Source organism: Podarcis pityusensis, assembly GCF_964106645.2.
Source record: "Podarcis pityusensis genome assembly, chromosome: 8".
Classification (NCBI taxonomy): Eukaryota; Metazoa; Chordata; class Lepidosauria; order Squamata; family Lacertidae; genus Podarcis; species Podarcis pityusensis.
The window spans coordinates 81293928-81310924 of NC_138033.1; the positions used below are offsets into that span (position 1 = coordinate 81293928).

Below are 16997 nucleotides of genomic sequence, written 5' to 3' on the forward strand. Positions count from 1 at the left end.
TTGGATGTCCATGAATTCTAGTGTTATGAGAGAGGGAGAAAAGCTCTTATCTACTCTCTCTAATTTTATAAACTTCTATCATGTTGCCTCTTACTCGTCTTTTCTCTAAACTAAAAGGTCCAAAATGTTGCAACCTTTCCGCATAGGGGTGTCGCCCCCTTCCCTTGACCATTTCGGGTGCGCTTTTCTGAACAATATACTATTTCGAAAAGCTAGCCTGCAGTTTCTTGGAGAAGGCAGCTCACACTTAACTCACTACTAGGCTTTGCGATTTTTATTCCAAAGTTAACAAAACCAAAACTTCAGTGTGCTAAATTCTGTCAGTGAGCAATGCCTGAGGCTACCTCATAAATTTGTGTGTGTGTGAGGGGGAATAAATGCACTTCATGACAACGGGGAGAAAACAAGCAGGGAAGTTGTAGCTTCAATGCCTTAAGCTTCACCGGTGGGTCTTCACGTGAGATACGAGTCAAGCCAGCATAAGGGTTGATGACAATCAACAGTGTGTGTGTGTGTGTGTGTGTGTGTGTGTGTGTGGCTCTTAAACCTCAATTTTAAAAGAAAAACAGAAAGAAGTTGTCATGACTGGTTGATAAGGAATCTATAAAAGTGCAGGGGGAAAAGAAAATACCTGAGCAGGCAAGTGAAAAAAACACACACGTTTTATATGCAATACAGTACAAATAAGGTAAGACTGACCATGTGGACACACTTTTAATAAGGCTCTGAAAACTAGTCCAAAAACATTTTGCAAGTGTGGATGAAGAAGAGGGTCCCAAGCATGAGGAGTGAGGCTTGAGCCCATTTCCCCTGCTCAGCTGCGACCGGCAGAAATGGTGGTTTGGTACAATTTAGGCATCACTCGTGTGTCAGTCTCCATCTCTCTCTCTCTCTCTCTCACTCAGTATGCACACATATATACAAGCACAGCATGGTCGATCGGTCTTCCTTGTGAATTAAGACACACTCTGCCCCGCCCCCCATCAAGGAAATATTACGAAACCTGGAAGGGGGGGGTAGGTGGTGGGGGAAGTAAATGGAAAATAAAAATATCAGAACTCCCAGGGGCTAGATGTCCATGCATCACTGCTTTCCATCTAGAACAATTAAGACCACTTCTGGGCCTGGCTTCTGAAAGGAAGGAGGAGGAGATGGAGATGGAGAGAAAGGCAGGCTGCTCTATAAAGCACTCACAACGGCAGACTGAATTATTACTGTTAACTCTTTACCTTGGGAAAGAATAAGATTGTTCAGCGCCACGTTTCGCCTCTTTAAAAAGAAAGACCCAGGGACCCAGAACGAACCTCAACGCCCCCCACTCCCATAGCCCCAGCTGGAAAACCTCGCCAATTTCGCAGGCTCCCTCTCCTGCCTTCCCCGGAACAGCAAATTGAGATAGTATAGTAGGACCACCAATTTTACAGCTCTCTGTTACAAAAGGGAAAATGAACTTGTCACACCCTTTTGAAAGGCTAAAGCTCCCCCCAACGGTTGTGCAGGACATCATTTTTCAAAGCTCTTTTGGATATGTGTCAGAAGGTCTAAGGAAGCGTTTGTGCATTCCTCCCCACCCCAAAGAAAAAGGCAGGCAAGGGGCGGGGGGCGGGGAGACTCTGCCTCCACCCGCACCAAAGTCTCACTTGAGCTCCTGGGCGACTGGGTCAATCTGGCAGGGCTGAAAACTAGGGCTTCCCTCCACCAGAGAAAGTGGTCCAAAATAATTCAAGTTATTCCCGAGAATAATTCACTATGATTAATTATCAGGGGCCCATCTTAATATGTTGGAAGTGAAGTCTTAAACAAAAGCAAAACAAAACAGGAGGGCATTGTTTTTTGATAACAGGCTGAATAAGTGCCTCTCTCCCCATACCCACCCCAAACCTCAGGCTTTTAGAAAGGGATTTTGCAGGCTGTTCAATCCTGGGGGACATATCTACGAAGTGCCAGAGGAAGCCAAGGGCTACTGGAAACAGAAAATCCTGCAAGTTCTCAAAAGACCTCTGCCAGGAAGCCGAACACCTGCCTCGCTGAAAGAGCAGATCCAGAAATGAAGGTCGCAGGAGGGGAGGTGGGGGAGACCTGATGCTGCGAGAAGCCGACCCTTCTTCCTCTGCAGGGGGAAACGGAGAGGTGCAGCCTTGAAACCGCTCAACGCTCCACCTCTGTTGTACTAGGCCAGAAGCTCTCCTCTGAAGAACAGCTCTTTCTCTCTCTCTCTCTCTCCTGCAGCGCAAGTGTGTGAGGGGGCCAAGGCCCTTCAGAATGGAGTCCCACCTCCAGGAAGGGGGCCTGGGCGGCTGGCTGGTCTTTTTGAAGTCCACCTTTCTTGGAATGCCCAGCCAGAGCCCAAACTCATCTCCCTACACCCCAGTTACTTCTGCTGCTGGCGCGGTTGTCGAAAAACATTAGTGTCCAAGGAGACCGGTACCTGGAGAGTAAATGGAAGGGGGAGGGGGGAATTTGGAAAGGCGGGGGGCAGAAAGCTTAGAAGAGAGCAAAACACGGTGGCAGGTAAAAATAAGGCTGGAGGGAAGAGAAAACAAAGCCTACCTTTAAATCCCTCTTCGGGCATGCAGACTGCAAAGAAAAGCAAAGAGGTCAAGGTACATTCTGAGGTGTGGAGGTTAGGGTCAGAGGAAGCTGCCTTGTACAGTTAGACCCCTGGCCCTTCTAGTTCAATATTGCCTACAGTGGCTCTCCAGGTTTTCAGGCAGAGAGACGCTCCCAGTCCCAACTGGAGATGCCGACTGAATGCTGGGTACTTCGACATGCCAAGCAGATGCTCTACCGAGCTACAGCTCCCCACAAGCTTCAATAACGTCGTCTTGGCAGCTTTCCCTGACACTTGGGGGGGGGGGGGGACGACCAAGGTCTCGTTCCCACCCCTTGACAACCATGTGAGTCAGTCTCAGACTGGACCCTTTGCTCCCGTTACCACCTCCTGCCTCCCCACTCCAATAGGTAAAAATGACTGGACGGGAAGAAGCAGGGCTTATTCCAGAGGAGCGTGTGTGTGCAAACTTCTCCTTACCTTGCATAACATCATCTATTGCTGCATAGTCCACAATTGGTTCATCTGCCTGTCGGAAGAAGGGAAAAAGGGAGACATGAGAAGAGGAGCCCTGTTAAGCCAATTTGGCTGATGTGCTTTCGAAAGAGAGACAAGGCCTCCTGCTCCATGTCACCAGACGACATTTCCAGGCCAAACACTCCAGATCCAGAATAAAAACAAAGAAACAAGGCGGTTCGTCCCCTTTTGGGAACCTGGCCTGAACTGTTCACAGCTGTGGCAACGAGGGCTTTAGGGTGGCTTATCCCTACTGACTTTTTATAAAGGTGTCTGCAAAAGCTTCAGCCAGGAAAGGGGCTGGTCCACTTAATTATCTCTGTCAACAGGAGTCGCAGCAGTTGACCACTAGCCAGCCACCTTTTCCTCCTAGAAGTCAAAACCAGCACTTACTTCCAGTGGCTCTTCTTCAACCATTGTTTTTTGCCTTGAAGTTGAAGGAGATCAAGGCAGCCCAAAGATCCAAATGAGTTACAGACCGGGGCGGGCGGGGGAGATGACAAGTTAAGGTAGTGTGTTCTTAGCTTCCTTTTTGCGGGGGGAGGGGGGATATGAACCCAGGGCAAAATAAGGCCTCAGATGGACACTATGACCAGTCAGGGATGGATGGATGAATGAATGCAGGAAGGGGTAACTGGTGACCCCCGAAGTGTTGTTGGTCTACAAATCCCATCAGCCCCTGCTCAGCCAACATGAAAGCATACAAACAGCCCAGCTGGATCAAGCCAATAGCCCATTTTGTCCTGTCTCCTGTTCTCACAATGGCTGACCAGATGCCTCAATGGGAAACATACAAGCAGAACCCGAGTGCAACAGAAACGCTCTCCTCCTGTGATTCCAATTAACTAATATTCTGAAGCACTGTTGACTCCAGCAGTTGAGACAGAGCATTGCTATTGTGGATAGTAGCCATTGATATGGGTCCCTGCCCCTGAACCTCCTAGTGAAAAGTAGGTAGGCTGGAAGTTTTTGGCACAGAGAGAGCCAGATTGCATTGCGGCACACAACCACTGGCCTTGCTACAAATATCTTGGTGGAAGGAGAGCCACACCTACTGGCAAGCAACTCTCCCGGCTTACCTTTAATAAAACAACGGACTCCGGAGTGACCCCGAGGCTGCCAAGCGTCGCCGAGTCGTCGGTGAGTATTGCCCCATCGATCGACAGGTTCTGGTCGAAAGGAGCAACGGAGAAGGCGTGCATGATCTGTGTGCCAAAATGAGGGGCAGGAAGCGCAACCATTGTGGGCGGCAAAACAAACACAGATGGCTTTTAAGAAATACGACACCTCATGGCAAAAAGTTGAGGCATGCTGCTTCCTCCGTTTCTCTCCCTCTCTTGCCCCGATCTCTCACCTCCGCTTTGTCCCTTTTAGCCCCAACCCACAGCCAAAGGGCCACTCCTCTGCTCCCCATATTCTCCTTTAGGTGGTTGGGGGGGGGGGACGGGACAGAAGGATACAATATCTTAAAATAAGATCACAGGTCTTAAAAGAGTGATCAGAATCATCAAGGTGAGCATCACCCTTTCTCTTTTACCCCTGGATGGCCATCTGTCAGGGATGCTTTAGCTGCAATCCCTTGGAAGTCACTTCCAACTCTACAATTCTATGATTCTACGGATTCCCAACTATAGCTTTGGGGGAGGAAGGAGGCCCGCCCACGCCGACTGCCAGGACTCAGGCAAGCCACCTCCAGGGCTCAGGGCAAAGTCCGCCTCACCTGAATTTTCAGGTCTTTCAACGTCTGGTTCGCCGACACAAGGAGGGCTTTCTCCCCGCGCACCTTCCTGTGCCGCGTGCTCCGGCGGATCCCCTGCTTTTGGTAAACTATGTAGTTTGGGTGCGACATTTTCTGTCGTTTCGTGTTGCTGTTGGCCTGGAAGCAGGAAGGCAGCTCATTGGACTCGACTGCCAGAGCGGCAGGTTTGTTTCTTGACTTAGCAAACAAAATCCCTACTCCCACCCCCATGTTCTTATCTAAGAGGCTCTAATGAACTGCAATACCAGACCTGGGGAACCTGCGTGTAGCCCTTGAGATTCTGTCCGACTTCCAAGTCCCATGAACCTTCAGCCAGCTGGAATTGGCCACACATTTTTAAGAACTGAGGAGTCCTGCAGCTGGATCGGGCCAAAGCGGACCCACCTAGTCCAGCCTCCTGTTCTCAGTGTGGCCAACCAGGTGCCCATTATGGGAAGCAGGACCCAAGCAAAGAGCCCTCTCCCCTCCCCAGGTTTCCAGCATCTGGTCTTCAGAAGCACTGCTGCTTCTGACTGCGGAGGCAGGGCAGAGCCAATCCTCTTTTAAAGCCACCCAAGATGGTGGTCATCCCTGCCTCCTGTGGGAGAGAGTTCCGCAGTTTAAGCACATGCTTTTAAGTCTGGCCTCAAATCGTGCTTTCAGCGGTTCCAGGGTGCAGAGATGAGGAGCGAGTTCACAATCCACAGAGACCCAGGAGGAGGAGGAGGAGAAACAAATGATCTTAAAACAAAAAAATGGTGACCAAGGACATACCTGGTTAAAATCTGGATCCTGCTCCCCTTCCAGGCGGGCCTCCTCTCGCTCCTCCTCTGCCTCAGAGCTGCTCATGTTCAGCTCTGGGGCGGCGTCCTTCATGACCTGGACATGACATCAGACACAGAGGGAAAACAAAGGAAAGGAAAACAGCACACCTGTGAGTCGCCTTTAGAAAAAAGGAAAAGGCACCTGAAGTCAGAGGTTGTCGGGAGTTCACCGCAGACACAGAAGGCTCAAAAACATGAGAGTTGCGTCATAAGGCTGCTGGTAGATGCTGGTCTCTCGAGATTGCCCTCGAGATTGGGCAAGGAGAAATCTCTGTGTGTATCTGTGTATATGTTTGAGTCTGTCTGTCTGTCTGTCTGTCTGTCTGTCTCTCTCTCTCTCTCTCTCTCTGTGTGTGTGTGTGTGTGTGTGAAATAGAGAGGATTTGACTAAGGGACGCGGGTTGTGCTGTGGTCTAAACCACAGAGCCTGGGGCTTGCCGATCAGAAGGTCGGCGGTTTGAATCCCCATGACGGGGTGAGCTCCCGTTGCTTGGTCCCTGCTCCTGCCAACCTAGCAGTTCGACAGCATGTCAAAGTGCAAGTAGATACCGTATTTTTCGCCCTATAGGACGCACTTTTTCCCCTCCAAAAATGAAGGGGAAATGTGTGTGCGTCCTATGGGGCGAATGCAGGCTTTCGCTGAAGCCTGGAGAGCGAGAGGGGTCAGTGCGCACCAACCCCTCTCGCTCTCCAGGCTTCGCGCGGCTCACCGCAAAGCGCGGGAGTCCAGCGCCGGGCTCCCACGGCTTGCGGAGAGTTGCCTGTTCTGGGGGCTGGGGTCGGGGGAAGCTCAGGCTTCCCCCGTCCCAGCCCCACGCCTGGGGGGGAATCAATTTTTTTCCCTTTATTTCCCCCCAAAAACACTAGGTGCGCCTTATGGGACAGTGCATCCTATAGGGCGAAAAATACGGTAAATAGGTACCGCTTGAGCGGGAAGGTAAATGGAGTTTCTGTGCGCTGCTCTGGTTCACCGGAAGCGGCTTAGTCATGCTGGCCACTTGACCCGGAAGCTGTACGCCGGCTCCCTCGGCCTACAGAGCGAGATGAACACGCAACCCCAGAGTCATCCACGCCCAGGGCTAATGGTCAGGGGTACCTTTACCTTTTATGTATTTGACTACAAAATGCGAAGCCTAATCAGCTTTGGGGATTTGCTTTGAGATAAGATCTAGCAACACCAAAGGCCCACAAGCACACCTGATCTTCTAGCAACAGCCTGTTTACCCAAGTTGACTGCTTTGCTATTCCTCTCCATTGCATCCACTGTTGCTGTCTTTCAATTCTCTCCCCGCTACCTAGGTGTAAAAAATACAGGACACAAACAGCACGGAAGCCTAGATCAGATCTTCCCTGCCAAGAGCGACCCTTGGCAAGAAACAGCCCGATTGCAGCCGTTCTGTTATGCTGGCCAAGGTGATGCCGTTTGCCCTTCAACATGCTCTGTTCCCCTACACAAACAAACCCCTCCGCCCTTAGACTTTTGCAACGGCAGCAGCTGCAGAGGAAGAGGACCCTGCATGCAGCCTCTCCAGAAACCTGCTCAACAGGATCTTGTGACCTTCCCACACTAGGACTTAATATTCTGCTGTGATCAGCTGGTTCCCAGCACCTTGGTGGAAACACCAGGACATATGTCAGAAGAGGGGAGAGTCATCATGAATTCCTGAGGCGGGCAGGCATCTTTCAGCAGCTCCCCAAAGTTCCCACAGGACCATATAAAGCTGGGGAAGGGCTGAGGCTCAGTGTCCCGGGTTCAATCCCTGACAGCATCTCCCACCGAGGCTGGGAAAGACCCTGGAGAGTCATTGCTGCCAGTCAGTGTAGGCAATGCTGACCTAGATGAACCCAAAGATCTGGCTCAGCGTAAGGTATAAGGAAATTTCCTGTTCAAACCAGCCCTTTACTCAAAACCATGAGGACTAGAAATCTGGCTTTGTTTACGAGAGGAATAGCTGCTTTGCATGCAGAAGGCCCCAGAGAAAACTTCCCACGTTCCTATGGCTTGAGACTCCATCTCCAACCAAGGAAGCACACAAGCTTGACAAACACCTTTCGTTTGCTTCCCCCTGCTCCCCTGCTCAGCTGTTCAGAGATATATTGCCATTGGCCATGGAGGTTCCATTGCAACTCAACAATCCCTCCCCAACATTTCACCTAAGAAGTTCCTGAAGTCCTTATGCCAGTGGCCCCGACAGGATTGTGCTGTAACAGAGAACTCAATGAAGGTTGGGATATCCCAGTTGGAAGAGCATGAGACTCTTAATCTCAGGTTCAGTGGTTCAAGCCCCACATTGGGCAAAGATTCCTGCATTGCAGGGGGTTGGACTGGAGGATTATCGTGGTCCCTTCCAACTATGATTCGATGAAGGCCAGAGAAGGAAGGAGGGATTAGGCCAGAACCATGAAGCAGAGAAAGAGAGCACACAGGAGAATACGCAGGGGTGGGGTGGACAGAGCCTCTCTACCTTTTTGTTGTCCACCACTTTCCGCACGTAGATGGTGGCCTGGGCATACTCTTTCAGGTCCCTCTGCTGCTGGCACAAGAGCCCTTCTCTGCATTCTGAGCACAGCTCTGGAAGGTTGGGGAGCAAAGAAAGGAGAAAGGCTGATGAACTACCAGCGGGGTCTGTTTCTACAAAGACCAAGCACTTTGGGCAATGTCACTAAACCAAGAACAACCACAAGCCTTTATTTACCGTATTTTTCGCCCCATAGGACGCACCACCCCATGGGATGCACCTAGTTTTTTTGGGGGGGGGGGAAATAAAGAAAAAAAATTATTTCCCCCCCAGGCACGGGGCTGGCGCGGGGGAAGCCCGAGCTTCCCCCGACCGCAGCACCCAGAACAGCCTGCTATCCGCAAGCCTAGGGAGCCGTGCCGGTCTCCCCAGGCTTGCAGAGAACTGCGCGAAGCCCGGGTGCGCTCTTCAGCGCACCCCAGGCTTCGGAGTGCAGGCAGCTCTGCGCGCCCCTCGGGAGCCCGGCACGAAGCCGCGCCGGGCTCCCGAAGGTTGCGCAGAGCTGCACGCCGCCCGGGAGTGCAGGCAGCTCTGTGCGACCCTCCGGAGCCTGGCGCGGCTTCGCGCCGGGCTCCAGAGGGTTGCGCAGGGCTTCGTGAAGCCTGGAGACCGAGAGGGGTCGGTGCGCACAGACCCCTCTCGCTTTCCAGGCTTCAGCGAAAGCCTGTATTCGCCCCATAGGACGCACACACAATTCCCCTTCATTTTTGAAGGGGAAAAAGTGCGTCCTATAGGGCGAAAAATACGGTACTTACACACACACAAAAAGTACAGATCTTTCAGAGGTTATCTTCATTTCTTCTTCATGTACAGTGGTACCTCGAGTTACATACACTTCAGGTTAGAGATGCTTCAGGTTACAGACTCCGCTAACCCAGAAATAGTACCTTGGGTTAAGAACTTTACCTCAGGATGAGAACAGAAATCACGCGGCGGCAGCGGGAGGCCCCATTAGCTAAAGTGGTACCTCAGGTTAAGAACAGTTTCAGGTTAAGAACGGACCTCTGGAGCGAATTAAGTACTTAACCCAAGGTACCACTGTCATTCTTTTTACAGTGGTACCTCTGGATGTGAACAGGATCCGTTCTGGAGCCCCGTTCGCATCCTGAAGCGAATGTAACACACGCATGACATCATTTTGAGCGTCTGCGCATGCACGAGCGGTGAAACCGGGAAGTAACATGCTCCATTACTTCCGGGTTGCCGCGGAGCACAACCCAAAAATGCTTTTCCTGAAGCATATTCATCCTGAGGTATGACTGTATTTATTTCTTTTTTCTTTTGATGAAGTAACTATCATAATAAATAAGAATAAAAATGTGCACCCCACCTTCAAGACCATTCCATTGTAACTGTCCAACCTCCCAAAATTTCAACACCTCTTGTGATAGTTTGACACCTTCCCGTTTTAACAGTACTAATTCTACAAACACCTTCCATAATTTCTCCTGCGTATTCTCGTCTGACCTTAATGGAACATGCTAATTTATCATTAATAGCTACATCCCACACCTCTTTATACCATTCTTCCATTTTATATTCTGCTTGCCCCTTCCACTTCCTAGCTACCGTAATTCGTGTAGCTGTCAATAAATTTGTGAGCAAGTCCTTCATAGCCTGCAAACCTTCCACTACATTGTGAATTGATAATAATGCTACCTCAATATGGCTTACAACACAGACCAATACCAAAATCCTACAGCATACAGTATATTCTGTATTGTATAAGTTCATATTCATATTATTAATTACCATTTGATTCCTGTAATAAAGTAAGTAGAAAAACAACTAATAATGAAATAGCTGCAATAACAGGAAACTAGCATATTATAATATACCTGGTTCAAATCTGAAGTGGGTTTTGGGTACATGCAGAAATCCCTTTATAACGTCTTGTCATCCTATATTTCATCGATTCTGAATTTGCTTTTAGTTATACTTTTTTGCATTTTAAGGTGTCTTTTGTATTGTTAGTCACACCAAAAGCTTAATGAAAAATCGCTATAAAAAATAAAATTCTAAAGCCGCTAGAAATTTTACAAACCCCCCCCCCCCCCGCTTGCAGCTTATATGTGAAATAGGAACCAGCCGCAAAAATATATATACTCTGGCTCTACGAAAAAGTCTTTGTTCCATCTCCAAAGCACAGGGGTTGGGTGGGAGAAGCCGTCATCTCTGAAGCACAGCAGCTGCCTGAAATAATTTTTGGCCCAACGGTCACATAATGCAAGTTAATAGTCTTGTGCACAACCTCAGCATGGAACACAGCCCAGGCAGTCGGGCATGTCTGCAGGTCATCTAAAAATAAAAGTGGAATACCTGAGCGTGCAGCCACCTGCAGAAAAAGCGAATGCCAGAACTGAGTGGGAAGAGAAGAACGTAGTGTGGAGTTTGCACAAGCCAGTGATTTTTTATTATTATTATTATTTGAGGTGGGGGAGACGGAGGAAACTTGCTTGCTTACTCACCAGGTTCAGTGATGAAGAGCGGTGCTTCGGGGCTGGCGTCTGCGGGCTGCCTCCGGATGACTCGAATGGCGTAGTCCACCACGAACAGCTTTTGGATCTTCTCCCACTCGCTGGGCCATATCAGAGCTATACTGTGCAAAGAAGCAGAACATGCTGCCTTACTTGGAAAGAGGGGGGCGGCCTCCCTCTTTCCGCAACACTCCAGACCACGTGCATCGAAAGCAGCAGGGAAGGGGATCCCAGTTAAAGAAGAGCTTTCGAAAAGCCTCAGCAAGCACCACCCTGGTTGGTTGGTTGGTTGGTTGGTTGAATGAATGAATGCAGGCTCCTTGCCCACGTGAGCCTTCATTCCAGAGGTGGCTGCCTGCTATTTATTCAGAATCTTGAGGACTAGAAACTTGCTTTGTTTTTAAGATCAGCAGCAGAGCACCTGCCTCACAGGTCCCTGGTTCTATTCCATGCAGCATCTGAATGTAGGGGCTGAGGGAAGAAAGGCCCTGCCTCAGACGCTGGATAACCCTGCCTGCCAGTGCAGACAATACCAAGCTAGACAGGCCAAGGGATCTGACTCGGTAGAGATGGCAGTTCCCTGAGTTCCTATGCTTGGCAGCCGTGCACTGAACTGCAACCCATGCAAATCCACCTCACTGCCTGCACCCTTATCCCCCCCCCCCAAAAAAACCTGAAAACGATGCAACTACTGAACGGAAGCAACTCACAGTTTAGAATCGTCTTTGGTCATGGAGGCAAACGTGAACATCAGGCCACCATGTGGACACAGAAGATCCCGGTTCCCGACCGAGGAGACGGGGCTGCAACGTGTAGGCCGCCTGGTTGTAGGTCAGAAGAAGAGGCAGAGATGGCAGGCATTGCATAGCAAAAGCCATTCTGACAAGCAAGAAAGTAGGGTTGCTACTTTCAATTTATTTTAACTAGACTAGAAAGAGGGAGAATGTGTTAGGTGGAAGCAGAGAAGCCTTCCAGCTCTAATAAGCTCAGTGGCAGAGTCCCTGTTTGCATGCAGAAGGCCCCTGTTTTCAAGGACTAGCAAGGGAGATCTGGGGCTATGAAACAAAAGCTGTTTCACCCACTAGTCATAATGGCACCTGGCTGGTCCAGCAGCCAGACTCACTCTCCCTTCGCCTTCTCACCTCACAAATTTCCTCCATTCTTCCACGAAGAACTTTGAGACGACATACAGCTCGTCCACCTCCTGAAAGACAGTTGGCCAACTTTTGTGAAATTCAGACTTTCAGAGAGTTCCTTGTTCCCCTGCAGAACATTATGTGAAGGGCATGAAAAGAGGAAGACTTCAAGGGCTGCTTCCAATAGCAGCCTTTCCCCTGCCGATTTAAAGTTCTGCCCCCGAAACCATTGGTTAAAAGTTACTGCCCAGAGGAAAGTTTTCAGAAAAAGCCAAGCAGCATTCATCAGGCTTCCTGAGGAGGCTGTAAACCATCACTTGTAACCACGACCTGTAGTTTAGTTTTGTGGGTTTACTTAGGGGAGGCTGAATGCATGCAGGCAGTGATGCCGCCCCTGGGCATTCAATTAGACTAGTCTTACCTGCCCTGGAGCCTTCCAAGAGTTCTCAGCTACAACTTCCATCAAGCCAGCCAGGGCTGATGGAAGTTGCTGCCCAAAATATATTAGGGACGAGCTACTTAACCTAAGGCCTTCCTTTGCTCAGAGGACAGCATGTTCAAGGACAGTCACAAACTCTGGATTAATGATCTTCACCACAGGCCCCACTGCCCAGACGCAGAAATGGAGAACTGGTTTGGAGGCTGCTGACTGGATCTCTACAATGCGGCCAAGAAGCAGCTCTCAGGAAAAAACCCTTCGGCACCAGAGACAGAGGTGGCACCCGACATATACACGCATCCCCCCACTTAAGTGGGGGTACGTTCCTGGCCTCTGCACACAGAATTTATTTCATGGTGGCGCATGTAAACGCAGTTGCGCACGAGAGGATGCACGTAACTGGGGCATGCCTGTATATTATACGGTATGTAGTTTTTAAGTCGATTTAGGTGGTTTTTATTTGGTTCCAAACTGCATTGTTTTGCGTCATCTGCAAGCCACCCGGCAAATTATATAAACCTAAATAATGTCGTATTGTTATGGGTTGTATTCAACTAAGGCCTACTCACAGTAGACCCCCTGAAGTTAATGAACATGAGCCATGTCCATTAAACCAGATATATTTGTAAAAATATTTGCAAACCACTGCGTCTAACTGTGTGGGGGTGGTGGTTTACAGCACTAAAAAGCATAAAACCATACAATAAAAAGCCATGTTAAGAAACAGAACTCAGTTAACCATTGTGGATGACTTCTTAATTGCCTGCATTGGCCTGGCAGGATAGAAGTGGTTTCAGCCGGCGTTTAAAAGTGGACACAGAAGGCAGAAGGCACCCGCTGGATCTCTAGAGGCAGAGAGTTCCACAGGACTGGGCTGCTGTGTCTGCTCTGAGTACGGCTAGCAACGGAAACAATCCATCATCTACCAGTCGCCATCGTGAAAGCACTTAAGAGGCTTTTGATGATTAAGCAGTCTACATACAACATATATATGTGTGTAGATGCATATATTGACAAGAAGGCAACCATAAGCAACCTCTGCCCCTGCAACTATATGAACTCATTCTGAGACACACACAAGCACCCCACCCTGCTACCATGAACTCCTGGACTTCCTACCTCTGGCCAGCTGCTGAGGCAAGGTCGGTTTTTGTCCTGGAAGAGGTTTGGGAGAGATGCCTTCTGCTCGCCAGCCATCATTTTGTGGAGGGCCTCATTCTCTTCCCCTTCCCGTTCCAGAATCTGCAGAAAAACACACACAGGAGTCACTCCCCATCCTGATCGAATGAAACTGGGGGTGGGGGAGCTATGTTTTTGCTTTACAGCATTGATTCCCAAACTTTTTATGGGTGTGTGTGTGTGTCCCTGGTTCCATAAACTCATCCCCAGTGCTGCCTACCCTATAAAAAATCATTACTCAGAACAGCAGATGGCATGACCCGCTAAGGAACAATTAATTGCACATTCATTCAAAATCCAGCTAAAACTATTTTGTTTAAGGAAATCAACAAAACTGATGGACTTGCTCCAGAGATACCAGTCCGATAGTCATATCCATAGCCAACATATCCCTGCTGCTCCCTTGCCTCTCACTGACCACCTAGAAAATCCCAGCACCCCCAAAGAGGTGGTACCACCCACTTTGGGAAGCACTGCTTGAAGTCAAGGGTTGTGGCAACGGTGCCTGCGATTCTTTGGCTGCAGTGACTGTGCAGTGGGGAGCAGTCTTAGGAAATAGTGAGCTAGGTTGAGCCAACTCCGTAGTTTCTTATGCTCACATCTGAATCAGCTGTTGCTTTATTTCTAAGCACCATAGTTGAGTGGCAGAGGACCTGCAGAAGGCCTGAGGTTCAGTCCCTGGCATCTCCAGGGACGAAAGCCCTGGATACTGCCAGTCAGTGTTGACAATACTGAGGTAGATGAACCAATGAGTCTGCTTAGGGTTGCTTCCTACATAGCACAAACAGACCCAGAACTGTCCTGCAGGCATTGGTTAAACCTCCCCTGCCCCCTCTAGGGCTCATTTGCCTGCAAAATTTCCTAGTGTTTGGGTTTCTGGGGCATTCTTGGACACAGAGCACACTCCGCCTTAGGCAGGGAAAATGCAACCAAGACACCTTATAGAATTACAGAATTGTAGAGTTGGCAGGGACCCCCCGGGGTCATCTAGTCCAACCCCCTGCAATGCAGGAATCTCAACTAAAGCATCCATGACAGGTGGCCGTCCAGCCTCTCCTTAAAAACCTCCAATGAAGAGGAGTCCGCCACCTTGCACTGAGAACAGGAGTCTTTGCTGTTTGGGAACTCGGGGGCATTCCGGAAGTAGCGCTGCAGTTTCTCCCAGGCTTCTCCGGAGACCACCCTCCTCTCGTTCTCTGATATGCACAGGTTGCCTGCGGGAGGGGAGAAAACCGCCAGAGAAATGCAGTTGACTCGAGCAAAAAGAGGCACATCTCAATTTGAGGCCCACCCCACCCCGAGTTTGCTGCCAAAAGGGAGTCAAACGGTCCCCAATGGACGTTGCTTTATAATATGGAACAATTAGACACAAGAGCTCTCCACACTGGAGGAATGGCAGATGAAACTGATGGACTATATGGAATTGGCGGAAATGACTGGCAGAATCCGTGACCAGAGAGAAGAGTCGGTGGAAGAAGATTGGAAGAAATTTAAAGATTACCTACAGAAACATTGCAAAATTAAAGAATGTTAGAGTGATGATGGATTAAAATTAAGTGGTTTCTAGCTGCACAGGCTTTAAAGTTATATACAGATTAAGATTAAGGATTAGGAATAAAAAGGTTAAAAGAATGGAAAATTGGCTATTAATAGATAAAAATTTAATGTTACATTATATTAAGATTAAGGATTGGGATTAAAAAAGAGGGAAAGGAATTGCTGGACAAACAAACTGAATTGGAATACAAAAGAGGGAGGTATGAGGAGGTCCAGAAAATAAGCAAACTCAAAAGTAGTGGTGAAAAGATGGAATTGTTTTTAACTGTTTTTTCTTTTTTTCTTTTTATATTTTGTATTGTGTATTTTTCTTTTTACTTTCAAATTCTTTTTTATTGATGTGTCTCTTTTTATCTGAAACTTTAATAAATCTCATTTAAAAAAATAAATATAATATGGAACAATTGTGAGGTTCCCTTTTGAGCAGCTTTCGGGTGCATGCTTCCTAGCTCACGGATCTGGCAGGAATCCTGGGGCAGGTGGGTGAGAACACTTCAGGTCCAAATTGGTTCATTAAAAGACCAAGCACCCCGGAGACCAGTTTTCAAAGCATTAACCCTTCCCCACACATGATTTTTGACAAGCCCCCCAGGAGGAGGAATTAGTTGCTGGAGAGCAGTGGGGCAGGAGGGGAACCCAGAGAAGCTGCTGTCAGTCAGTGTAGACCAGTGTTTCCCAACGCGGGTCTCCAGCTGTTTCCGGACTACAATTCCCATCATCCCTGATAGCTAGGGATGAGGGGAGTTGCAGTCCAAAAACAGCTGGGGACCCAAGTTTGGGGAACACTGGCGTAGACAAAAACAGACAGCTTGTTTTGCTTCTTTAAAAACCAGTCCTTTCTCAGTACCACGAGGGACTGTAATCTTCCTTTGGAAAGCTTTCCTGCCTGAAACCCATGAGAAGCTGCTGCCAGTCTGTGTAGACAACACTCGGCTAAGATGGGCCAATGGTCTGATTCAGTATAAGGCTGCTCCTTGTGGTTTTTAAGGGAAAGTAGCGCCAAAGCAGAAAGACAGGGCCATCTAACAAAGTTGGTATTTAGGACATTCAAGACAGATGAAAGGAAGGCCTTCTTACACACCAAGTAAGTTCACTATGGAACTCACTGCCGCAAGATGCCGCGATGGCCACCAACTTGAATGGCTTATAAATCAGAGGATCAGGCAAATTCGTGGAGGATAGGGTTATCAATGGCTGTCAGCCACAATGGCTATGCTCTGCCCTCCACAGCCAGAGGCATCAATGCTTCTGAATGCCAGCTCCTGGAAAACACACAGGAGGGGAGAGTTGCTCTTGTGGCTCAGGGGTCCTGCTTGTGAGCTTCCCAGAATGGGCATTTGGTTGGCCACTGCGTGAGAACAGGCACTTTGGGCCTGATCCAGCCTATTCCTAGGTATCCCTTCCCACCCTGCTCTTATTCTAACCAGAAAAAACATCAGCATCCAAGGCTCACAGAGGAAGGAACCACCACATGAAGCCGCTGGATGCAAGCCAAGACCAGCCTCCCCCTCTTCCTGCCCCCCAGGACTCCTTGCAGAGCGCACCTATTCCTGCCTCCGTTGCAGAGCAGAGAGCTTGCAAAAAAAAGGCCCACTGCACATTAATAATTTGCTATGTGCTTGGTAAGGAGCCACATCATCTCAAGAAGGCCTTCCACTTTCCAACACAGCTCCTTTCTGTGCAGTCTCTAAGGTTACAGGGCAATTAGGGAGACGAAGCTGGCAATTAAGGCGGAGGAGGAGAATACGCTTTTGTTTTACCTCCTGCTCCAGGGGTGACCCAAGCATCAGGAAGTGGGTGTGCGCCAAACGCAGGGGCCAACGCAGTCGCTGAGCCTGCAATTGCTTGAGATCTGGGAGAGGAGCACACTAAGGGCTTCCTTAGGCTTTGCTAATTGCCAGAAGCAATGGCATATGCGGAGGCGAGCACGTGCGCCTTGACTTCTTAAGCAAATTACCTTTCTGAAGGGCATCCTCCAAAACAAACACTCGAACTGAGATTATGTCTTGTTCAATGCAACCCAGCTATAAAAGCGGTAAGGGAGTAGGAGGCATTTGTATG

General features: G+C 49.1%; 1 protein-coding gene across 1 annotated transcript in view; it reads right to left on the bottom strand.

Annotated features, from left to right (window-relative positions):
- Positions 1-644: 644 nt before the first annotated feature.
- USP48 (ubiquitin specific peptidase 48) overlaps positions 645-16997 on the bottom strand; it is a 40446-nt gene continuing 24093 nt past the window's right edge. The window contains exons 16-27 of the mRNA XM_081017655.1: positions 14469-14593; positions 13320-13442; positions 11768-11829; positions 11336-11446; positions 10617-10747; positions 8095-8201; positions 5580-5684; positions 4788-4943; positions 4147-4272; positions 3032-3080; positions 2551-2577; positions 645-2428 (exon numbers count right to left, since the gene is read on the bottom strand). Of these exons, the coding sequence (XP_080873781.1) occupies positions 2406-2428; positions 2551-2577; positions 3032-3080; positions 4147-4272; positions 4788-4943; positions 5580-5684; positions 8095-8201; positions 10617-10747; positions 11336-11446; positions 11768-11829; positions 13320-13442; positions 14469-14593 (1145 nt within the window). The 3' untranslated portion in view covers positions 645-2405. The remainder of the gene's footprint in view (positions 2429-2550; positions 2578-3031; positions 3081-4146; positions 4273-4787; positions 4944-5579; positions 5685-8094; positions 8202-10616; positions 10748-11335; positions 11447-11767; positions 11830-13319; positions 13443-14468; positions 14594-16997) is intronic.